The sequence below is a fragment of the Melopsittacus undulatus genome, chromosome Z, assembly GCF_012275295.1.
Source record: "Melopsittacus undulatus isolate bMelUnd1 chromosome Z, bMelUnd1.mat.Z, whole genome shotgun sequence".
NCBI lineage: Eukaryota > Metazoa > Chordata > Aves > Psittaciformes > Psittaculidae > Melopsittacus > Melopsittacus undulatus.
This window is the reverse complement of record NC_047557.1, coordinates 12,528,591-12,554,759: the sequence shown is the minus strand read 5'-3', so window position 1 is coordinate 12,554,759 and position 26,169 is coordinate 12,528,591. Positions and strand designations below refer to the sequence as shown.

The window sequence follows — 26,169 nt, the reverse complement described above, 5'->3', positions numbered from 1 at the left end:
TGCTCCATTGTATTTCTTAACTGGATATTCAGGGTGACAAGCAAAACAAGGAGATAGGGACACATTTCAGTGAGTGTACTCTACAGAAAAACTTCAAATAAATCCTGGTTTGGGGGGTTTTTGGTTTTTTTTTCTTTTTTTTTTTTTTTGTAAGTTTGTAAGAGCACAGATTTGGCAGTATTTAAATTGTTTGGGGGTTTGGGTTTTTTTTTCCCCGATTTTCTATATTTAGTTCCATTTGCAGCAGGAGACTTGGAAAGCAAAAAAAAGGCTGCTTTGAAGAAAAACCAAGAAACAGAAAAATTAGAATCCATGGAATGAAGTGAATAAATGGAGATTGTACTGCATGTATTTAAATTGTAAATTCCTGAAAACAGTGGTAACAATTGGAAATCACAATGAATATTCCTGTGACATTAAACTATCACCATTTCTAATGTTAATAAGGTAGCACTCCCACCACTTCTAACAGATCAGAGATGCATGTAACAAAATCTCAGTTTCCCCACCTGATCTGTATATAGTTGTATCTTAAGTCCAGTCATTTTTTTCTCTAAATTGCAGGCAAAGGAACTTGGATGATGTAACTTAATACACTGAAACCTTCCCCTATTCTCAACCCAGAAATGCTCACAACAGATGAAGCATGCAGTATAAAATAAAGCTGGTTGAAAGAAGGGAATTGGTTAGGGAATAAGGGTTTCTTGGCATTCCTTTAAACCATTTCCTGTTCACCCTTACGGAGTGTAATATAGCCCTAAGAAAATACATCTGACCTCACTCTTTTTAGCTGCATTAGAAGAGTTTTTAAAAGCAGTTTAAATATCAGATTGCACATTCATAAACTAAAAAATGTTACACATATTATCCCCTTTGTCTTTAACTAAGGCAAGTTGGGTTGTTTGGGGTTTTTTTCCTTAATTTAATGAGAGCTTTGATTTTCCCTGGGAGACAAGGTCAACAGACTAGGCCACTTCCTGTCTGCAGCAATGCCCTGTGCTTATGCAGACATGAGTCTTCTGACAAACAACTGATTTATTTCAAAGACGGGGTCATTACAATCATGGCATATCACAAAATCACATTTTTTCCTACTTGTTTGGTTAATCGCTATGGATTACTCAAACATATTTGAAAAGAAGATGCATTTCAGCTGTGTGTGAAAAATGACAATTCATCCAAAATCCCACACACACACTGGAAACAAAGGAGAAAGAGGTCAGACTGTGATCAGGCACTGATGAAAACTGGGCGAAATCCTACTGAAAAGAAGTGAGCTATTTAAAAAAGAAAAGATCTGGCCCTATAGGGTCCTGAGCAACTTGTCACCAGGAACATAGGTCTCTACTTTTCAGAAAAGACTACCTCCTTTTTCAGAAAAGGAGGCTATCATCAGGGCCATTTGTGGCTTCCATATTTAAAAAATAATCCCTCTGAATCTTACTGATGGAAGCATCCACACAAACCTCACCCAAGTCCTATTGCACATACCTGGGACAAACTCAAGTACCCAGCAAAGATGGTCAGGTCTCCAGCAGTGTGCAACAGCAGCACCTCGGCTAACTACCCACAGATTTTAAACAGCAGGAAACTCAAGAGACAGAAGTTTACAGCAAAAGCCAGCAGACATATCAAGGTCAGAACAGTCTGAGGAGTCTCCAGCTATGTAGAGCTGAGAATGAAGTTAATCTGGGCATGGTAAAAGCTGCTTGTCTCTCCTTAAGAGAATTTACACAGCCCCCATGTTCCCACAGTATTCGAACACTGCAGAATTGTTCTATCCACCACAATTACCCCATATAAATATTCTTACATACCTCTCCCTTACTTTAAAGATGTGAAAGTGGGATAACAAGCCCCTGCAAAAGATTGAAGAAGCTTGTATGAAAGATGAAGGTTTGAGTCCTTCTTTCAGTCTTCTAACACTTCCTTTACATCATTAGCTTGGGAGTTCTCATGCTGTTTAACTAGGAGATTAAGTCAATTCCAGTGGCAAGATTTACAGTATCCATTCCCCTCTCTCTAAAGGAGACTACTGGTTTGTTCACAGTCACCTTCAGTGCATGTACAAGCTACTTAAAACTAATTAAGTCAAATTATATAATTTTGTAATTGTGTTTGCTGTATGTACAGAAAGTCAAAACAATCCTACATTTACAAAGCTGAAGCTACTAAGCACTGTATAGGTAATTACAGACCAATGAAAAAATCAGAAAAATTATTCATGTTAAAACCAGAAACGTAAATCTAAGAAAATGAAAATTCTACTTTGAATACTACAGTCATTAAACCTGTGAGCGTTAAACAGGAGACAGGAGAAGGGAAAGAGTGCAAGAACTGCTATTGCAGAAGAGCGTGAAGGAATATTTATATATAATTTCTAGATGGCAGGCTTCTTTCTGTTAGCTTATAGACAGACACAACTCAAGACATCACTGCAGAAACAGTCAATTTAGTATTCTGGTAATAAATTACAGTGACCTGACCTTAATCTAAATTTATCAGGATACATTAGGAAAGGGGGGTAAAAAATTAAAATATTATAAATCTAAATTCCAGGCATGGAAACTCCCTTTTAGGGATTGGGAAAAACACACCATGGCAGAACAACTACATTCTTATTCTACCAGAAGGAAAACACTAAAAAATGCCAAGTACCGTTGGCTACATGTTAACTTACTAAACTCCCCTTCCTGGTCCCCGAAGAATACTTAATGTTCTTCCATTTTGTATCAGAAAAATCTCAGATTGGACTTGGTGGCTTCCCTTAGACAACACTGCATAACTAAAAGTAGATACTATGTACTTCACAGACTGAAAATTCAGCCCTTACTGCTCATTTGTGCAAAACCGTGCAATGATTTAGTGAAAAAGAAGAGCCTGGAAACAAGCTTCTGTGGCCACAGGATAGTCCCATGTTCCCCCATCTAGCCTAACTTCAAAGAAAAAAAATTATAAAGGTTGGTGTTTACCACCTAATGTGTAATGACTGAGCAAACATCACATTTAAAAATGAGAGAAAACGCACCATACGCTATCCGAAAGTCCTAGTCAATATAACAGAAACCAATAGAGAGGCCTGAGGAAGCTTACCTGTAACCATTTCTCCACAAACTGCTCACACTGCTATGTCCCATTCACTATATCAGAATTTAGCAAGCAGTATATAATAAAAAATTACTTTCTCCCTCAAATAATCCTCTAAGGAAAGCAACATTACTCATAAACATAAAAAAATCTAGCCTTCATCTGACCTCATGCATCTTACCATCATCGGAGTAAATGGAGATAACTGCAGTGCACCACAACAGGAAATCTTCAGGAATTTTTTGCTGTGACATTAATCTCAGCTGATGGTCTGCAGAAACACATGGATAACACAACCTTCCTCTTGAGAGCACAACATGCTAAATAACCAGTAGAGCAATCCAGCTGAAGCGAGACCTGGCTTGCAAACAAGGAACCTACACTACAAATAACAAAACCCAAACACCCTGTGCAAATTCAAGTTTACAAGCAAACAACATATGCATTAAGAAGTGGAAAAAAAAATACTGCTGCCCAACACAAAGCCTAGGGCAGCTTCTTGCCATACAGCACCTCACACACTGTTTGCAACTCCTATCCTAAATTAACTGTGAGGATGCACACCCACTGTTGTACTTATCATACCTTGATAGACATGATGGGGAGACAGCTGTGAGACAAATACAGCAACAGATGTCTGTACTAAAAGAAGACAGGAACATAAGTGGGTGGGCAAAAAGGCATCCACAAAATCCCACCTGTAAGTATGCTATTACCATACCAGCAAACGCAGTTAAGACACTCCAAGGTAGGTGGAACTTGCAGTCTTTCTTGAGCAACTACATAAAGCCTAAGCACATGAAACACTGTTCAGGTTCCCTTAGAAGAATTAAAGTGTCCAGCTTCCTCCCCAATAAACACATAGAAATAACATCAGCAACATATGGTTCCCCACAATATTATGTCTCTAAATTGGAGAGAGATGGATTTGGTGGACTACTTGGTGAATACAGAATTGGCTAGAAGGTCACACTTAAAGACTTGTGGTCAACAGCTCAATGTACAGATGGAGATCAGTGGAAGTAGTGTCCCCCAGGGGTGTGTACAGGGACCAGTACTGTAACATCTTCATCAATGAAACAGAGAGTAGGATTCAGCGCACCCTCAGCAAATTTGCAGGTGACACTGAGTGGTGTAGTTGGCATGCCTGAGGGATGGGATGCCATCCAGAGGGACCTGCACAAGCTCAAGAAGTGGGCACATGTGAGCCTCATTGGACAAGGGAATCCCTGGTATCAAAACAGTCTGGGAGATGAAGGGACTGAGAGCAGCCCTATGGAGACTGACTTGGGGGTGTTGGTGGATGAAAAGATGGACATGAATTGGCAATGGGCACTTGAAATCCTGAAGGCAAATCGTATGCTGAGCTGCATCAACAGCATGAGCAGCAGGTCAGGGGAGGTGATTCTGCTCCTCTATTCTGTTCTCATGAGGCCCCACCTGCAGTCCTGTGTCCAGCCCTGGGCCCCCCAACATAAGGACATGAACTTGTTGGAGAGTTTCAGAGGTCATGAAGATGATCAGAGCACCTCTCCTATGAAGACAGGCTGAGACAGCTGCAGTTGTTCAGCCTGGAGTAGAGAAGGCTCTGCATAGGCCTTATCACAGCCCTGCTCAATGCAGGGGGGCTGGACATGATGACCTTTGCAGGTCCTTTCCAACCCAAACCATGCTATGATTTTATGATCTTACAAAGGCGTTTTTAGAATCAGCCTCCAAATCAAGTGTACATTTACAGTTTCTATACCTATATTCACAAGTCACTGTCTTCAACCAAATCCTGTCATCTCCCATTAAAATGGATGCATACAGATTTTCATTTCAAATCTGGCTGCAATACTGCAGTCTTTCTCCATTTTGTGCATATAGACAAGAAGCAACAAAGGCAAAGCAACTGAAGATACGAATCTGACAGTGCACTAGCTTCTCCTTGCTGACCTACCATATAACTTTCCTTAATGATTCTTGTGCATGATACAGCTTCCTGTATTTTCAAAACGCAGCAATCTTTCTGCAACTGCAGTGTGCAATAAAACCACTCACAAGCAGTACAGTGATTAACACTCCACAAGCTCACACTTCCTGAAAGGTAGCAGAGTTCACTTACATCTCAAGTCTTGCATTTCACTTAGGCTTCCCTGTACATTTATAAATTCTACACCTGAAATGCACAGCAAAAGGGCAAGGCCACTGAGAGATTGCCACTGTTCCTATTGAACAGGATCATGTCATGTCATAAGCAATCACACACCCCCAAGCTAAAATAAGGGGTGGGGGGAAGAAACACAACAAAACCCCAACACACTCTAGACCTTAAAAAAAAAGCCACTGCTAAATAACCTGCCAATCTGAGCACATTCAATAGCCACGTGTATTTCTATGCTAAATTCAGGTGAAATCCATGCTCACTGGAGCTTCACCATATGCTTCCATAGAACCAGCATTTTGGTTTTTGTTCTTGATTCAAAGCTCAGTCAAGCAGACTTAAGTTTTTCTCCTGACTTCAAAGAGCATTGTTTCAGTCTCTGGATAAGCAGACAGGTTACCCAAGTTTACAAGATTCCTAAGAGGTTTCCACCACACACAGCAAAGAAGCAAAGATGAAAGAAAACAAGTATGCAGCCATGAACAGAGTGGTTGGTACAGGTATGTCAGACACATGCATATGCATTGGTAACCACATTACTTGTGAAGTTATTAAAACACCTCTGCTTCTATCATCATCATCAAGTCAATGCAAATGTTCTAGACAGTTAACTGTGTATTTCATCTGAGACACTCACATGCAGCATATCTGGGGAATGAGACACCTCAGACAGCTGTAGAGCAGTAAACTGAGTTTCAAATTATGTTTTGCTGGTTGTACTATGTGACCTCTCAAAATCCAAATAGTATGAAGTAGCACTAATGTTAGGCATTACATCAGAAGAACACTGATAGAGGATCTAACCTCAAAATACTTCAAGGTAAAGTAAGAAGCCTATGCAAAAGAAAAAAATACAACAAAAGAAGAGTACTGTGGTACAGTACCTGTGAATACAAGCTGCAAGTCTGAGAGACAAAGACATCATGCAGCTGTAGTTAAGACATTTGACCACACCAACTTTTGCCAACACAAAATTAAGAGTATTTTTATAAGCTTAAGGCTGTAGCTACTGGTAGATAGTTTAGGTCTAGAAATAGCAAAAATAGCTCATTAATTAGTTCTTCACATGTTGGAATAACCTCACAAGTCCAGGCAACTATACTGCTAGCATATGGGCAAGGACACCATAGCTTTCCCTGTGGCTAAGCCTCAAGGTTTTCAGACAGGCAAGAGCCTAGAATAAGATATCTCTAATTTATCAAGAGTGCTTTGTACCTTTCAACATGATTGCAAGCTTCCTACATGATATGTTATTAAACTTTACACAGCAACACAGAATGGTCAGGTTTGGAAAACAGTCTAGTCCATCTCCCTTGCTCAAAGGAGGGTCAACTATAGCGGATTGCTAAGAGCCTTGCAAGTCAGGTCTTGACTATTTACACAAGCAAATTACAGGCAAGTATGAATGACTATATTTATAAGCATTAGCCTTGCATTAGTTCCCAATGAAGTGATACATTTAAAAGTCTAATATTTCAAAAGTTCATTAGAGTCAGATCATCTATTAACAAAACTTGAGCAGTTTGTAAACACTTGTGTCAGCATAGAAAGTGTCCTAACAGTGAGATAGATACTGTCGTATTAGAGCTTTTCCTCACTAGCAAAACACTTGGTTAGCTTTCAGCCTTCTACTCATGCCAGCATAGTATTTTTCTCTACACAGACCTGCAGTTTTTAAAGACTCCCTTAATCACTGTAGCTAACACAAAGTGGTCACGCCTGAACATCACCCATCAACCTCATGTTGCCACCAGCCAACTGAAAGCACCTCCTCACAGCTGTGTCAGAATGAATAGAACTACTCTCTTGTACAACTAAAATAAAGAAAGGCCTCTTCAGCCTCTATCCTTCCATCTGCCTGCCCCACTCAGTGCTTCAGTAACTTGACCTTTGACAGCTTTCCCTGAACACCACATTGTATTTCCTGGGAAGAATGGCCACTGATACTTCATTTTCCTCTGTGCTTCAGCTTCACAGACCTTCAGAATATGCACAGCATGAACCTCAAGGAGATCCAAGTGTGGCAAACAAGGGAGCAGAAAAGGGCTGGGCATTCCCTGAAGAACAAGACTAGAAAATATTGCTGGAATAAGGCAAATAATACATCTGTTTCAGCTTCATTAACTCCGTAATATTTGCTGTCTGCTCAGCAGACATCATTCACAGGCTCCCAAAATAAAATCATAGGATGAAAAGGCTCAAATCTGCAATAAAACAAAATGTATGGATGTTACATTATTTAGATAATACTACGGCACCTACTCACAGCAAGTTGTTCTTTTTCTAGTAAACACAAGACAACAGTCTTCAAACAGAAAGACTGGACCATTCATTAAATCCTCTCCTTTATATGAGTTTTAATTGACAACTTTGACAGCTAGACAGACTTTTATTTTTTTATTTTTTAATTTTTTTTAAATCAGATTAGGCACAAGTAGTGCTAAAAAGGGACGAGCGAACATAGTGTACCACAGTACGGACACATAAACTGCTCATTTATCATATTTGTAATTTATTTTACTTTGCATTTAAATCTTACTAAAGATAAACAAATAAATGAAAAAAATACAATTGCTTTTTTTCCCAACTGTTCCAAACTCAGGCCTTTGAACTTCTGTGCTCTGTTTAAAGGGACAGAAAAAACATGTTTCTACACAATAAAGATTCCTTTCTTGTTACCAAAATATTTAAAAATACTAAATTCTTCTAGTTTGTATATGGAAATTTGCCTTTCTTCTTTCTACCCACCCCCACTTTATGCTGCTTCATTTTGGTATCTGATTAAGTAACAAACTGTCAACAAACTGGCTAGCTTCACATAGTAGTTCTCCTGCACTTATCTACTACAATTTTGTATACTGCTGCCTGTAACACTATAGGGTTTAATCCCATTTAAAAAAAAAAAAAAACTGTAATGGGAGGGTTCCTCTTCATCTCTGCAAGTGTTTTACATATGTTCCTTTTAATGAGGGATCACATGAGGATAGCCAAACCTGCCATCTTCGCATGATCAGAACACAAATGCAAAGTGTTCAGCTTGCCAGGCACCACTCTGGCTGCCAGGGCAGACCTGTGTTTGTGGCCAACCAGTGACTAATCAATGTTTCCTTTCACACAGCCTCCAACCTTGCCTCCAGCACTAGAGAGTGAGCAAGCAAGAAGCTTGGGATGACAAAGCTGATGGGTCTGGGCAGGCAGCACCTGGGAAAAGGAGACACTTCACCAACCTATACTTAGTGAAGAATCATTAGCCCTATGTCATTCTGTGTTGGTAAGAATATGACTGTAGGGCTAATAATAATGGGAGATATTATTCCTCACCTAATTTGGGGCACAAGCATGGGTGGAGGTGGCAGTCAAAAGGAAAGCAGTGCAGCAGCTGTCTGACATTTCCTTAGGGCAGTGGTTCTGGGACAAACACAGGTGTGGAAAGCAGAGCCTGGATGAACACCATGTGCTATCCACAGGACAGAGAAACTGCAAGTGGGTGAGTGAGGTCAGCCCTGAGGTTGTCCTGACAAAGCAAGTGAGTGAGGTCTGTAGTGACATGGTTTAGTGATGGAGTTGGGAGTCCTGGAGTAGAGGCTGGACTTGATCTTAAAGGTCTTTTCCAACCTAGTCGATTTTGTGATTCCCAAAGCACCTTCTGACTTCAAACACAGTGTTTAACAGTACTGCATATACTATACATCTAGAATGTAAGACTGGTTGATTAGGATTGCAACTGTCCATGATCAACCCAATCTGTTGATGAATACGGCACACTTAACAGACATCTGACTAGCACTAAAAAGATCATGAATTTATTACTGATGATGACATTTTATTAGACTGACAAAGACTGGCTGGGAACACAACCAAGATGTTCTCTGTTATACTCCAGGCTATAATCCTGGTTTAGGAAATAACTATGTTTATTCAAAGTAAGCCAATTCTAACCCAGGTTCATATACTACAATTCCAAACAACACAGCACAGCTGTCATTTAATCTCTTTCCTTCTCTTTCTGTCCCAACCATTTGGAGATGTTACAGGTTGTTTCTAGAATACCTTAAAGTCATCTAGCTTCAGACACTATGTACTTTCCCACTCAGAGACAACTGGCAAGCAGACAAGAGCCACAAGGCAGGGACTGAGAGAATGAAGAACCTCCTGCTGTAGGAGAAGACCAGGTTCAAGACCATCTAAGATTCCTACAACCAGATCTTCTCCTGCAGCAGGAGATTCCTCATTCTTCCAGTCCCTGGCTCTGCGTTCTGCAGCTTGGGAATGTGGCTTGAGCTCTTGTGGGTGAAGACTGAGACAAAAAAGTGACTGAGTACCTGGGCCTTTTCCACATACCAGGTAACCAGATCACTCATTTCCTTCTGGAGAGACTCAGAACATGTTCTTCTTTCTGCACAAAGCATTTAAGCTTTGGCTGGGAGAGAAAGCTGACTAAAGCAAAACTGAAGGCATGAAGCCAAATAGCTCTGGAACAGAAAAGGAGGTGCAAGGTAGAACCCGGGAAGGAGGGAAGGAGGGAAGGAGGGAAGGAGGGAAGGAGGGAAGGAGGGAAGGAGGGAAGGAGGGAAGGAGGGAAGGAGGGAAGGAGGGAAGGAGGGAAGGAGGGAAGGAGGGAAGGAGGGAAGGAGGGAAGGAGGGAAGGAGGGAAGGAGGGAAGGAGGGAAGGAGGGAAGGAGGGAAGGAGGGAAGGAGGGAAGGAGGGAAGGAGGGAAGGAGGGAAGGAGGGAAGGAGGGAAGGAGGGAAGGAGGGAAGGAGGGCCATAAAAGTTGTTTCAAGAGGAAGAGAAGGATAAATCCTCCTTTCCCAAGAAGAGTTGGATTGAGAACATTCCAGAGATCAAGTCTTAACCTACACATGGTATAGTGGAATCCAAAATTATTACTGAAGAACACAGTAAATTGAGGGAAAGCTACAATCATGCTGTGTTTCAAGCTGATTTAATTTAGCACTCAATAAAAGCAGGACACCTAAATAAAAGTATGTTTCAATAGTTAATTTTCTAAATAACTGGGTGAAGAGGTCAGACAACATTGCTATTTAACTTTTTGGCAGACTAAACACTGCATATGCACTGTTTTTTTTTTGTTTTGTTTTGGATTCTTCCATAATTATCCTGAAAGAAAGTAGCACATGTACACAAAGCAAATAGTTGAATTTTCAACAGTCCCATACTCCTTTTTAGGTTAATTGTAGCTTTCAGTGGATAAAAGAATTGAAGGACTGTTTAAAGGAGATCCTGCTTTATTATTTTTGAAGTTGCCCCACCCAAGTTTTGTTCTCCCACACATTTAGGCCAGAGCACATGGAACACAGCAATTTCAATGGAATGTATCCCAGCAATCTTTCCATTCCAGACCCCCACGTAGCTTTTTATACTTTAAAAACTGTTGAATGGGAGCCTACTACTCAGAACGCTGAGCATTAAAAAGAAGCATCAAGCCTTAATTAGCATAGTGTCTAGATTAGGACTGGGATTTTACACTACAACATACCTAACTGGTTCATCACTTTGAGATTTATCGAACAATGACTAGACCACAGACTAAAAAGCAGGAATTTTCATAAGCACTGCAAACTTTTCAGCTCACACATGACAATATAACAAATAGGCATTTCCAGAAATACCAGAAGTTAAGAGCTGGCAGTTAGCATTGGGAAATCCCAGTCCTTCTTGGCTCTGCTTCTGACAATAGCTATTTTTTCTGAAGAACTACACAGTCAATTTTCAATTTCAAAAGACACTTCACTATTTTAATTATTTAGCATTGAAGAGATTTGGAAACAAATCCCAATTCTAAGCTTCATATTGTCCAGTCAACAAGCTAGCAATTAGAAGAAAATTGGTCTGTTGTCCAATTGCAAGGCGTGTTTTTCAGCTGATCTTCAATACTCAAAGAAAATGGTCCTAAAAATTTTCAGGTTTCACCTACCGATGTAAGTCAGAGAATGAAAACAATCCAACCCATTACAGCATTCACACAATATGCCTTTTCTAGAGCAACCAAGAACATAGTTAAAAACAAGTCTACCTAAACAGATTCCTTGTTTTCCTACATCTTTGTATAAAAGAGCTAGGTATTTAAATGTGTGTAGGTGCCTAAAAATGTTAATGAGCATCTTGACATACTTAAGAAGCAGATAAAACATGTTTAGACAGGCTTACTATCGAAAAAACACTCTGCCCTCATCTGCTTGTTTAAGATTGTAGACGCTTTTGAAGTCAGGCAACAAACTGACTAGTTACTTTAGAAAACAATTCCATCTTGAATTATTAATAAGAGGCCTAGTAAAGACACCAGTAGCACTAGCTTTCTTTTAATTGGATTGTTTCAAACTCTGCATTTCCAAGCAGAAACAGTGAAAAACTTCTGTTTTACTGGGCAGGGGCATTCATTCTCTGTGGTGTGAATAAAGTACAAAGCCTATAAACAAATTTAAGCTCTGAACTGGGAGTTCCTGATAATACCACACCAACTTTTCCAAGTGTTACAGGTAACATAGTCTTTTCAACAATTAAAACAGCCATCCTTTTAGGTTGTCAGCTTTTAGGTGTTACTAACAGTAGGTTTGGGGTTTGATAATGAGGACCAAGAGGTGAGGAAAGAATGGAGAAAATACAGCTTCTCAGGACTATTTGCTCTGTCAAGACCTAAGCGCAATTCCTGTTGTTCTGCCTAGTCTCTTGGAGTCTGCACATCCACTACTTAGCTTCCAGTCTCAGCATTTGCTCCCTCCTAGGCATCCTGTCCACAGATTTCTATTCCACAAACATCCTCCTGTAACTACACATCAGGCTTTGACAATACTCATTTGTGACAAGAGTGATAAATCTCATTCCTCCACTCAAATACACATGTTCACATGGCAACAGTCACTCCCAGGAAGGATTTTACAGTGATCAAGTGTGTCAAGGAAAAAGTCAGTGGAGCTGCTTGCACATACAAAGAGAGAATCAGGTAGGTGAGCTCAGCAGCAAAAACATGAAATGAAGTGAGAGGTCACTCTCCCATGTAAGAATCACACTCCCATCTCTCAGCTTTTGATTATATAAATTCTGCTAAATATCACAATTAGCAGCTTTATTTACTTGGATCTTCCTGCAGCTACTTGGCTGGCATACCCATCACTGTGCTTTAGGCTACTAATCTCCGGGTGCAATCTGACAATGCAGCTTAGCCAAACAACAGCTGCTGCTCCTCTCACCATCCCTCTCAAGGCTGACTCTATAGTGAGACAGAGCAGAGAATTAACCAGCTAAAACTCACCCCACACAGTTAAGTTTCCACCACTTTATGTTCCTAAACTGGCTCACTTCAGTGTCAGATACCCACCAAACCAGAAGGGCAGAGATGAAAGAAGAGGGAGCAGGGACATCTCTTTTGCAAGCTGCAAGACTGGTGTAGCTACCGCACCAAAGCAAAGCCCTACAGCAGGGACATAGAGACATACTAATAAATAACAGCAGTTGTGCACACTTTCAATTCATCCACTCCAGAGCAGCCTAGAGATCTTTAACATACCAGCAAAGTTTCCCACATTCCAGCATACAGTTTTTATGTTAATAGCCTTACTGCTGGAGATGTGTTAGTGTAATTCCTTTTCCTCACGCACACCTTGAAGACTTATTCCTACTCCTCACTTCTTCCTATTTCTTTATGCTACCAATGAGCTTAAAGAGAAAAGTGCTGTTCTTTTCCCCAAGACACTTTCAGTTCTATAAAACAAGACAAAAGCTTTCCTCCAGAAACACAATTGAGGTGGATGAGAAAAAGAGGCCCTCCATCCCTGCTGACTTTACACTTATCCCCAGCCCAAAAGCCTTATGAATTTAGATACAAATACAACTAATTCCAATTAAAACCACCCCCTCTTCCTCCTCCTCATGAACTATAGCTAAGGGCAGCTTCTGAAAACTGAAGGATAATTTTCCTTGCTTATCTTGCACAAAGTATGGAACAGTTCCTGATGGCTGTTTTGAATTATGCCCTTAAGGTTTGGCTTTGAAACTGAGGAAACCAGACTGTCATGGATTTAGACTGCTGTGCTCTTAATGCTGCACATCTAAATTTTAGGTATCTGAAAAATCCTTTGTGGTCGACTTTGTCTCCAGCCGGTAGACAGCAGTAGTTATCAGCAGTAGTATCAAAACAACAATTACTTTCAGACTCCACTTGGTTTTGGGGAGAGGCAAGAGTTATCAAGGATAAGTAGGTAAGGAATAAGTGAACCAGTGCAATTTATAACAGTGCATGGACTAGCTACAGCAAGATCTAGTTGCATCACACATGTCACTTAGCCTTTGCTCTAGAGTAGCAGCCCAGCCAACTACCATAAAAGCATGAATGAAGTCATCCTAACACACAGGCACACCTAACTTCCATAACACCAAGTGTGTTCACATATTAGCCAAGAGACCGTTCTCATTACTCAAGCAGATGCCTATAAAAAGTTTTACTGGTGTAGGTGAACCCAAAATAGCAATTGCTGCTACTCGTTGCAACAGGAGCAACAATGTTAGACCACAAAATTCTAGCAGTTCTAAACCAAATTGCATGTTCAGTTAAATGAGACACCAGAGACTTGTGACATTATTTTTTATTTGTTGTGAAGTGGCACAGGAGACTGTGCTGATGGGTGATTCAGTCTGATGACTAACAAAAGCCAAACACTGCTTAAGCAGTTAAACGCATTTCCCACTGCTCCCGAAGGTTGGTTGACATATTTAGTTCATTTATAGAGGTAATCTTTTTAGAAAGGGCTCTTGCTAAACTGAAGGAGAGCTGCTGTTAGGAAGCAAATACAGCAGCTGCACCGAATGCTAACATGTAGCTCAGAAGACTTTTTTAAACAGTAACCAGAATATCTGCAGATTACACCTCAACAGCATCTCTACCCTCTTCACAGCTACTGAAGTACAGCACAAGCCAGCTGAAGACTTCACTCTAATAGTGTGCCATGAGACCATCTGTACATGAAAGCATAGCCTGTACTACTAAGTGCAATTTTATTCCTGAATGTCAAAACATCTGTATAAATCCTATTTTCAAACCTAAAGCATCTTCACCAAACATGGCTACTCTAGGATCCTGTGTGAATCTGGCCATAACAAACTATACATCTTCTCAAAGCAGCACACAAATTTAGGATGAAGGAGGGAACACTGAATTTTTCACAGATCATGGAAATTCTTTACAAACCCCACACAAAATCTGGAAATCTAGTTAACCAAAGTCACCTGTTTTCACTGATTGCTCACTGAACTATCAAATAAGCATTATACATGAGTGCACGACAAAAAGCTGGAATGGGTAATGGTAGGAAAAGAAAGATAAGAACAGGACTGGACTACAGCAATTCTGCTACTCCAAGGTAAGTATACTTACTACATAAGATGAAGTTTGGATCTCCACTGATACTACTATAGCAAAAGGCAATATATGATGTGCAATGTAATGTCTCTCTAAATACAGTTCTGAAGGGTCTCCTGGAGGACCTCCATATTTACGTCCTCACTCCTCAAGCCTCATATCCACCTCTCCTGTTGCACTAGAATTGATAAGCCACAGCTGCCCTAATTGCACAGCTGGTTCCTGTGTTCTTGCTGACAAAGAAACCCTGTCACAGACTGAGGAGACATTTCACTAAGTGCCCAAGCACCACACTGATAAGAATGGTATTATGCTCAAACAGACATATAATTATGTAGTAAAGTCCATACTAAGCTTAACCCTGTGCCTGGAACAAAGTTTAAATCTGGGCACCAGCACAATCTAACAGAAGATTTGCAGACCCCATACATACATGTGCATAATTCAGTTATAGAGAGCAAGATAGTGAAATACTATTAGTTTGCATAGACGATAATTGCTCTCTGAATAGAAACAGCTACTCCATACTGTTGCCTTTGTGCTTGGAAAAGTTTCTTCTCTGTAATTCATTAATCTACAACCTTATCAAGGTGGGAGTGAAGAACTTGTTTCCAGTGTGGAAACCAGCAGTCAAGCTGAGCAGAAATACTTACGTCACTCTTCCTGAACTTTGCTTTTAAGCTCTTCATGCTGATCACATTCAACTTTCCAAAACTTTGAGCAGCTTTTTATCCTTCTTCAATATCTAAACAAAAAAGAAAGAAAAATAAGATTCCAACTTGATACCACTCAGTTCACTGGCAGCCAAGGCTGAATTGAATTTGCATACCTGTATCACCCTTTGCCGATTTAGCCCTCAAGCTCTAAAAAAGATTAACAGATAGCTAAGGGAAACTTTCTGTTTCTCCAAACTTAAAAGCAAGCCTAAGTCAGATCACAGAATAGAGCAAATCTTTACCAAAACCTTAAGTGTTGCATGCTATACTAGCTACCTCTCAACGTAATTAGATCACTGACATGCTCATACATGAAGCAGCTTTCTCTGCCCACTATTTTAACATTATCATCAGGGCAGCTATATTGTGAAGTGGGAAAAGTAGAAATAAGTATGCAAAGTCATTAATTAAAACTTTGCTGCCCTACAATCGTAGGTTGCGCTGAGTAGCGGAAATACCATCACTATTATATGTACAAGTCTAACCATTAACCAAATTCAGAATTATACTTAAATCACGCATGACACATACGGGACAGTTCAATGCAACATAGCAGACAGAACCATCTGAGCAAGAACAGAGGTTTTCAGTGGAAGAATTTTACACTTTTCCACGTAGGAAAATCTATGTGTATTCTTGGGAGTCATAGCTTCTTTTAATTTGGCATGTTCCACCTTCTTCCTTTTCAAGTGAAGAAAAGCAGCAGTTGCACAAACATATACAACTAACATCACAGACAAGCTGCAAACTCTCACACTGGAAGAGCGACACAGTGCCTAGCCAGAGTTTCTTACTGAAAGCTTCAATATAACAAGTATCTCCTATTCAAGACAAAAGTAACTGTGAGCAGCAGGTTAAAGTAGCATGGCAATGTGTTTTTTGCTAGAGAACAGCAGAAAAACCTCATGGGAGGGCACCATACATCTGGACTGGCCAAAAGCATCTATACAACAATGTTAAAATTTCTATTTTTGGAGTATGGTCACAGGAACAGCCAGTCACTCTCATTTGCAAGTTTTAGCTGCTATACAAATTCCTTCTGAAGGAACAGTTTAAAGTAGAGGATGTTCAGCTGTATAAACTTCCTCCCTCCACCCTAGAAAAAAAGGGGGGAAAAAAAAGTTACAAGTCTAGCCAGATAAATAAATAACTGAAATAAGGACTGGAGCATAAATTCAAATAGGTTATGCAGGGTCACTGATGTTTCACATCACTCCCTAGAAACAGCTTGATAAGGAAAGTGAGATTCAGTTGTCTCATAAAAGAAAGGCACATTCTTACTATGAGGCACATTGCTATGTTCTACATGGTCACTCTACTATGAATTTTAAAATGCAGCTGTGCAGTACACTCTTGGTAGAATATATATGAATGCTTCCACAAAATACAATGCTAAGTAACACTTGGGAACAGTAATTAGTGCTAAGTAAACATGTCATTTAGTTCAACCCCATATTTATCTCACAGCCATTTAAGACAAACAGAAGTACATTTCTTCCAAAAAATCCCATACACTGTATACACACAAATACATTTCCCATAGAGCACACACCTCCAGTGTGTAATCTGGATGGGGTAATTCTGTAGGCTGTTAAAATACCATTATGTCTAATTAAATGACTCTAAATCTAATTAGGCAGTCATTCTGAAGTCATATCAGATGCCTGACTGCTTTCAGGTATATGAATGAGGGGTTTCATTCAAAGGTCTTGCTTTTCATCTCAAGAAGAATGGACTTGCGCATTTTGCTTAATTCTTCAGCACGCAAAAGGAAAAGAAAAAAAATTGCAAAAGCTTTTTCAACCCTTGGCTTAAGTGACAACTTCTTTGCTTTTTCCTGGGTTCAATGGAATACTTATAAAATGGGAACAAAAATTAAAAGGATGAGTTTTGAACAATCAAAACAAGTGAGAGAAGCATATCACTTTATTTCTGCTACACCTACTCAAACTTCGGAGAAAGTGTTTAAATTGCACAACAGCTCTTATAACCTGCACTGGAAAGGAGCCCGAACCTCAGCAAAAACCTAATAATCTCCTAAATCATTCTCTAGGATGATAAGCTTTGCAAAGACCAGAAATGCCAGGGTACAGACAAGACAAAAACCATTACATTCATCTGGCCTTCCTTATGTACCATGCCAGAACAGGGGGGGGGGGGGGGGGGGTGAGAAAAATTATAAACAGTTTAATGACATCAGTTAATAAAACATAAAGAAACCCTGTGCATGGGGAACTGAAAACAAATCTTTCCTCACATGCAGATTGCCAAAGAATTGTCTGCTATAGGCTGTCTTTCCCCTTCCCACCCCCTCAGCATTTTTGGCTCTCATGAACGAAAGATTTGTTACAGCTCCCATGGAAGATAAAGTGCTTAACTATAGGGCTATGGGAGAGATGACAACTTGTAGGTGTATGTACAAAACGGCTCTGAAGCTGGACTCTCATCTATGAGGAACCTGTAATAGAGTCTAATTAACAAGCTTTGCAAGCGCGCCTAACATGCTACTTTTCCCCCCTTTGAGGAAGGAAGAAGGGAGGTGAACTGTGTTTCTATTAGAAGCCAATTTATTTTCCCACAGGATACTTCATTTCTTGCGTAAGTGCATTTTAAACATTGAATGTGAAACTCAAGTCCTCAGCATAATTAAAAAAGCATGCACAAGCGCACAAAAACAGCACTTCCAAGCTCAGTGTGTGTCACATCTGTACTTTTTCCACAAGAGATAGTTAAATATGAACATTAAGATTACAGCTTGTGCACCATAATGCCCATAATTCTTCAGCTGTAGAGATAAAAACCCATGAAGTGGCAAGGGCTGCATTTTCTTGGCACTATTTAAAGGAGGAAATCACCTCTCAAAGGGTATAATTATTGGAATTGATGCAAAAAAGAGGTCAGCATCCTGATTCAGCAGGGCTTTATGACAAGTCTTCATTTGCCAAAGGGGGGATAAAGGAAACACCATTAATACACTCCTGTTTTACAAGATAGGAAATGACTACTAGAAATTCACTAGGGAGCACCAAGTCACTTCAAAACAGTATTTCTGCAATGAATCACAGGTATTAACAAGAAGCAATCTCTAATAGTGGCATTTCTCTGCTTTCAGAACAAACGTAATAATAAATACTAAGCACTGTCATTCTGTAGCCAGAGCAAGCTAACAGTAAAGAAGTGTTTAACTCCAGCGATTACCAACAGCTAATGCTGATCACATGCTTTTAACTTTTAAATCCAAAACTAAGTATCCAGTTCTCTATCTCATCTTCCTTCAGCTTAATATTAATAAGTGGCTTTCAGCAATATAAGCCACAGAAAACATCTTTAGATTGGTGGTAAACCAACCTGCAGTTAAAACAACAGACGTTGAAGTGGTGGTAATCTTTGGCCTCGGTAATTTCACTGAAACTGGTTTAATACACAATGTAATCTGTAGGTTTAAATGTAGGAAACAGATTAGGATAATCTTCCCCGCTGATTTATAATGAGATAAACAACAATAAACTGTTTTTATTACAGTGAGCAACAATACTGACATATTTATTCCTTTCATTAAATTCCATTAAAGTCAGAGCAAGCAAGGCTTTTCAAACAGTCGACTCCTTGAATGGCCAAAGATCCAGCGATGCAACAGTGAAACAGCCTTAGTTTTACAATGTAGAACTACAGGTTTACAGTATAACTGTACACTACATACACTGTCCTTGTCAGTGACAGTAATCCTTTACTGGTAGGTGCTGAATTCAATTAATCAAAAATCTTACACCTCTTTGAGAAGCCTCCATCTCAGTGCCTTTCTGCAGCAAGGCACAATTCCTGCTGTCAACTAAGCTCCCTTCCCCTCCCAAAAATACTTAAAAAAAACTTTCGGACATTGTGAGGTTACAGAAAGGTACTAGAGACTGCATGCAAGATACAGCAAAATAAAAAGAAGGAAATAAAATTAAAACAAGAAAATAAAAAGAAAAAGGGTCTGGAGGAATACCGTTGCCACCATACTCTTACATCTCCTTTGTGTGAATACACCTACACTCACAGGGGAAAATAAGGGTCCTGAGAAGCTTCTCCTCCCAAAGCACAACATGACCGTTTATTCTCTGGATGAACACTTTCTAAATCACAAGCTCCGGTCTGACTCAGAAGCCTCTGCCTCTGTGGCAGCCAGTACTGCAGAGCAGGCAGAGTTACCCACACCACTATTATCTCTTCTACTGCCCACCTTCAGAACCCAGCTCCTCAAACACTTCACCTGCCTGAGCTCCCCTGATCTACAATACCAAGAACATGCCCCAACCCGAGCTACATCTCAGCACTGCCAAAGCCACAGGCCTTAGCCATTGCCCAGCCTCTTCAGTTTCCTGCACACAAATGCAGCAAGCCCATGCTGTCCTAAAAAAGATCCACCCAGCACTTCATCTCTGACTACCTTCTCATTTCCATCCAGCTGAGCATATTCTTCTCTATTTCTCAGGCCAAAGAAGAGAAGCATGGATGATGTGACCACAAGCAATAGGAACATTTCCCCACTCTTTATCAGCATAGCTCAGTTTTTCCGTCTTGAGTAACCCATCCTCCTATCATAGGAAAAGTCAAATGGAACATAATTTTTTTAAACTTAATGTCACCTATAAAGACAAGTAATTCTTGGCTTGGTTACTGTACTATTACTTACTAATAAAAACACTGAAAAATGCACTGAGAAGCCCAAGTGCTACACAACAGAGGGAGTGATTTATATACAGTTAATCCAACTCTAAACAGAATCAGACATTAGAGATAGCAAGGGCCTTGGGTAACTTAGTACAATCCCTCAATCTGTTCACAAATCACTGACAAGGATGTGCTGAACTGTACAAATTTAAGCATTTTGAGCACAAGAATTAGAGCTCCGTGGATATTGCATCACCAATTTACAGCTATCACTCCACCCTCCAGAGCACTTTGCATCAACTCTCTACTCTTTCTTTTTGACATTCAGATTTTGCAAATGTTACACTCCATTTTTGATGGATTCAGCTGAAGTAAGACCAGCCTCTGTGGATGCTGTACAGTCCATATAACCCAGGCAAGACTGTCAAGGTGGGGATATGTGCAGTTTCTTCAACAGTGTTTCAGTTCTAGACAGCTAGAAGAAAGCTTACATCAACAAAGCCTTCAGTGCAGTAAATTACAGAAGAAGATAAAAGAAAAATCAAAATGTGACATTGCCTCGAATTGTTTACTTGGCATATTAGACAGCACTCCAGGCAAAATTCTAGCTCAAGCAAAGTCCAGGCAAATTTGTAATTCATTCATTGGATACAACTTTACTCTGTTCTTACTCCAGTTCTTTTGTCTGGAAGTGTCTGTCAACACACATCCAGTTACTGAAGAGCAGAGAACAAGAGACAAGACTTGCTGCATGAACTGGGACATACTGCTGTCTTTCTCTGCTTTCAGTTTTCCCATGTCTAAAACAAAAAAGCCCCCCCCCCCTTGTGTGCAACTCAATTTTGAGACTATATTCTCTGGTTTGATCACACATAAGATACACTGCAGTACTGAAGACCTTCCAATGTTCAATCCTTAGTCCAGCAGGCATAGATTGGAATTGAAGTACCCAGCTACAACTAGAAAGAGAGAAAAATAATTTCACACTTGTGAAACTCCAGTTCTTTAATAAGAAACCTACATGGCTAATAACAGCTACTACTTGCTTATACTTACTCCCTTCCTAATGTTCTTTGTCAACCATTCAACTAGATGCTCTTCAGAATCAGCAAACATGACAATCTGGATGGATTCAACATTAAATCTATGAAGAGACATATCCATGACTTTCTGGATTAATGTTCTAAAATAGCCAAAGGCAGAACTAAGTAATCTATTACAGCAGGAGTTAGGAAGATGGGAACATCCATGTAATTTACCTAGGACTCTTGGCAAGCCCCACTCTCATAAACTTATATTTTTGAAAAGGTCTTGGAAGAGTGTCCTGCTGAAAACTCCTGTAGTCCAGAAATGCCTTCCGAGATGGTGCTGATAGCTCTCCTGTTCAGCTTCCAAATTCTTGGATAGGGAAAGTATTTTAGCTGATGAAATGCCGTGCCTTCTTAAACATTACCCAAAAATGGAAAGAGTTGGGTTTGTTTCCACACATTAAAAAAATGTAACAGGAATTCAGGTATTTTCTATCCTGGAAGACTATCAATGCTATAAATACTAGCAGAACATCAGCAAGATCAACACCTAGATCTTGAAGATAATCAAGTTTTTAATCTGATTTTATTCAGGTTGTTGAAACTTATTTTCATTAGCAGCAGCCCTAGGCACCATACAAACACTGGAGAAGACTCAGTGTTTACTAGACTTCTCCCAGCCATTGAGACCTATGAATCTCTAGATCTCCCTTAGAGTTATCATGCTGATGTCTCAGGACCTTGTGAACAAAGTCTTCAGAAAGCACTCAAGTGTCAAAGTCCCCAGAGACATCTCAGGGTGTCCCACTGCATTTGGGAGTCCAGACATCTGCAGTAATCAACAAGAGCTCCCTGTCTCTTAGCAATCATGAGGAAAGCAGTGGAACATCCTCAGCTACTTAAGTTACAGTCATAGACAGATCAGTGTAGAAATTCTTCTTCTATAGCAATGACTGAACAAACTTGGCTCTCCACTTTACCCATCCCCTCCTAGATTTATGTGAGAAAACCCATGCATCCTTTTACAGTATTTTGAATAACAGCAATGGCTTCCAGGCACAAAAACAAAGGGAGACTATGGCAGACTTAGAAAATATAAATGTGTTACTACAGCATTCAGCTAAAATGCAAGATCTTCCTGCAGAGGAAGGACTTGAGTTGAGAACACTTCCAAGGCAAATGCACCAACCATTAGGCTGGAGATCCTCTCCTCCAGAGGTGGTCTACAGTTCAGCACAGCAGCTAACACCATCACCTTCAAGCACTACTGGCCATCCTATTCTGGATCTCTACACAATGGAAAGATGCTTTCTTTCATTGCTGTGTACTCCTGCTCCAGTAGTACCAGGCAAGTATCTGGACCAGTAGCTAGTCCTAAGTACCAGTGAGATCTTCAGTTGGTTCCACACTTCACCAGACTTACATTTGTCTCTGGCAGTTCAACAGTGATGAGCTCTAATCTATTTACCTAAATTACAACTACTTACACTACTTCCTCTATACCCTAAGAGTGTATTATTAGATGACCCTCAAAATGTAAGGAGCAGCAAGGACTGACAACTCTGAAAACAAGCCCCAAGGTACCTCACATGCAGAGGTATCACTTGTGTGCATTCACAGGCACATACACAGCAACTCCAAGGAACAAGGCAGGAGAACAGGCTTCTCGGACATGCAGGAAGTATGCATGCAGCAGGAGAGACAGTTTCTTGAATCTATAACCCCAAAAGATGTTATGGACAGATATGTTCCCACATTTGGGATTGCCATTAAGCAAGCCACTAAAGCTTTAACTGGATTGGTTCTAGTTTATTTGGTTTTGCTCTGTAGTTACTTCAAGCATTATCACTAGGCAAAAAGAACTAGCCCACAATCAGTTCTCAAGAGGAGTGTGATTAGGGTATTACTGCAGTAGGATTTAGAAATTGCCAACACTTCACACAATAAGTTGGCTTTCATGTTTCTCCAGGCACTGCTTCCCCCCAAAAGAGGCACAAACTGCTTATGAGGGAGTGGGGAAGAAAAGTAACATAGTAGGGAACATACAAAAAGAGGGTTAAAAAAAAAAGAGTGAGGCAAGTGAGCAAACCCTCTTGTGAAAAGCTTACATAGCTTCATGAGATGAGCAGCTTTCCGCCTGGTCTCTTCTCCACTTGATGTTATCCATCTCTCCATTCGGGGGGGGAGAGGGGAGGAGGTAGCATTTTATGCTTTGCTAGCAGATGCACTCTTGGAAGAGGGAAGAGAATAGCACAGGGCCAGTATTTTTAGAGACTGGAAGGATGGATATCTGCTACTGCAGAGTGACTTCTTGGCACTGAGCTTGGCTTCGACTCAAGAGAACCCTGAGCTCATATCAAGCCTCATTCTACCCAAATGCTTTTTCACTCTGGTTCATATGGCTGTTATGTAATTCTTCTATTAGTAAATAGAATCTCATTGACAGCTTCCCATGAGTGTCCCGAGACAAAAGCCAAGCAGGTCACTGACAGTCATTTACTTAATTCCTTTACTCCTAGTTAATCTAGGACATCAAAAGGCCTTTCTAAAATAACATATGGGTATTTTTTTTATATTTGATTTTTCTTTCTTAGTAACACACACTAACCTGCTGCCCACTGGGACAAATGAAAGAAAAAAAAACAATAAAAGAGGAAAATAGAAACTATACCTTCCACCAAAGTAGCACTAGGTTTGCAAGTGGTTTATATCAGCTCTGTAATAAGCATGCTCACACTCACTACAGAAACAAACGGGAAAATTTGTTAAGATCCTGCAGCGCTGTTACAGCAATATTTAACGAGCCTTTTCACCGGGGAGAAACTTAAGAATGTCACAAGTGGCAACAGCAGAAGGCTTGTGCTGCCAAGCGCCGTGAGAGAGAAAGCAAAGTCTTCAGCGTGCTCTGTTGGAAGTTAGAAGCTCAGGTTCCTGGTTAAACTGACGCGACGCAGGCTATTCCATTACTTTAGCAGCTACAGAAAATCTTGGTGTTTCAGGCTCCCGCTGCCAGGAGAAGGCGCAGACCCGCAGCCAGGCCGCCCCCCTCGGGCTCACACTAGAACCCCGGACACAAACCGCCCCACCGCAGCACCAGGACAACCGGGAACACCTTTCTTACCGGAGCGAAGAGACACGAGGGTCTCCCCCGGGGACGGGCACCGGCAGCGGGACTGACGCGGCGGCGCTGGGGAGCAGCCGGACCCGCGCTGTCAGGGACGGGGCGAGCCCCCACTGACCCCGCGGCTCCGCTTGGGGCTGAAGGGACCCCCGGCGACCCGCCGAAGGGCACCGAGGTGCTACTGCTCACCGCCTCCGGCAGCTGTCACCCCAGCGGGAAGGGAAAGCGACCCCGCAGAACAATAAACAAAGTGAATACAAACCAACAGTCACGCACAGACTGTGCTCCCCACGCCGGCAAGACGGGCTCTGGGGAAGCGAAGGGAGAAGTTTCCTCCTGTTGCGCCCCACAGATTGTGTCTCCCCTCAGACTCCGGCGGCTGCAGCCCCCCGCGGCCGGCGGCGGAGGCGGGGGCAGGTGGTCGCAGCACACAAAGCCCCTATTCACAGCGCCCGCCACCGTGTGTGTGTGCGAGGGTGTATGTGTGCACGCAACCTCCCTCCGCCGTCGCCGCCGGTGCCTCACGCCGAGCCGCGCTCACCTCATGTGGGGAACCGCGTCCCGCTACCACCGTCCCTGCCGCCGGCAGCCGAGCGGAGCCGAACCCAGCCGAGAGGAGCCGAGAGGCGGAACGGCGCCGCCGCGCGCCCCGGGACACTCGGCCGCTCCGCGCGGATAGGGCGGGATGGGAGGGGGGGGGGCGGTGGTGGGAGGCGTGACATCACTCCGCGGCCACGTGACCGCGGGGCTCCGGCCCCCCGCTGGGAAGGGGAAAGGAAGGGAACGGAAGGGAGGGGAGAGGACGGACGGGAGGGGGGATTTGTGCGCGAGGAGAGGGGGAGGGTCACGTGTCGGCGGGCGTTGCGCGGGGGTCCCGCGCCGAGGAGCAGGGTGCTGAGGGGAGGGGCAGGAGGAGGGGTTCGCACGGTGCGAGGAGCACACCCCGGCTGCAGCAGGGCCGGTGGTCAGTCGGGAGGTGGGTGCTGGGGCCGTCAGTGGGTCTTGCAAGTCTCTTCAAGAGAAAGGTGGAGGGAGGCAAACAACAGTACCGAGTTCTGCAAGAGTGCAAGTACTTGAGCGCATAGGAGAAGTCGTGCACTTAAGTGCTCTCCAAAGCTTCCCTGTGCGTCAAGTTCCCCTTTCCCAGACCCCTAGGTAGGAAGGAATGCTTCAGAAGGAAGGGAAATGGGGTACTTCTTGAATAATATCCAGATCAGTAGCTGGTGTAGTGTTTGGTTATGCAGGAGCTTAGAGGTTTGAAAATCACAAGCGGGCTTTATAGCTGTGCCAGGGTACTGCTTCACTGGACACACTCCAGAAGTCTCTATTCTGTGTAGGCCAAAGGCCTCTTTTCAAACCTGAAACTCCAGAGCGCCCTTTTCAAATCTCTTGGCAAGCCAATGGCAAATCACCTCGATATCTGGCTGAAAAGGTCACTTTCGCCTTCTTCCTTGCAAGGAACTCTGGAATTCGTCTACAGTTTGTCCTGATAAGTGAGTTGGTGAGCCTCTGCCTCCTGTTCCTCCACCAGAGCCCTGCCAGAGTTGCTCATGTCCTTCCCATGGTATCATGCCCATCTACTGGTGCCACTCAACCACAGCCACTTTCCCTGACTGAGAAGGTCTCCTTTAATCTCTGTGATCACTCTTATCGTCTATGCTCTCAGTCATATCCACACCTTCTAAAGTGGCAAACAGTACAAGGAGGAAATGAGCACTTCAGAACTTCAGGCCATTATTGTAATAGTGGCAAGTATTGTTATTAAACAAATACACTCGATTATCACCAGAAGCATGCTTTCCTCTGCTGATCTGCAGTCCTTACCTTGGACAATTTGTTTTGTGTGTATTTTACCTTCAAGAACAGCCATCATCTGCCAGCACTGTTTCCTCTCTTCCTTTTTTTCCTTTTTTATGAAAAAGATGCTTACCAATGTTAGTATAATAGAGTTAATGCTGAGAATTTAATTTGCACAGAAACAATAAAATCAGGAAAGTTAAACTTTCCCAGCAATGCTAGCTCAGCAGCTATGAAACATGTTGC

The 26,169-nt window shown here is 41.7% G+C and overlaps 1 protein-coding gene across 1 annotated transcript in view; it reads right to left on the bottom strand.

The window, feature by feature from the left end:
- RAI14 (retinoic acid induced 14) overlaps positions 1-3,404 on the bottom strand; it is a 65,830-nt gene extending 62,426 nt beyond the window's left edge. Inside the window, 1 exon segment of the mRNA XM_031051510.2 lies at positions 3,269-3,404. Coding sequence (XP_030907370.1) covers positions 3,269-3,274 — 6 coding nt within the window. The 5' untranslated portion in view covers positions 3,275-3,404.
- Between the last annotated feature and the right edge of the window lie 22,765 nt (positions 3,405-26,169).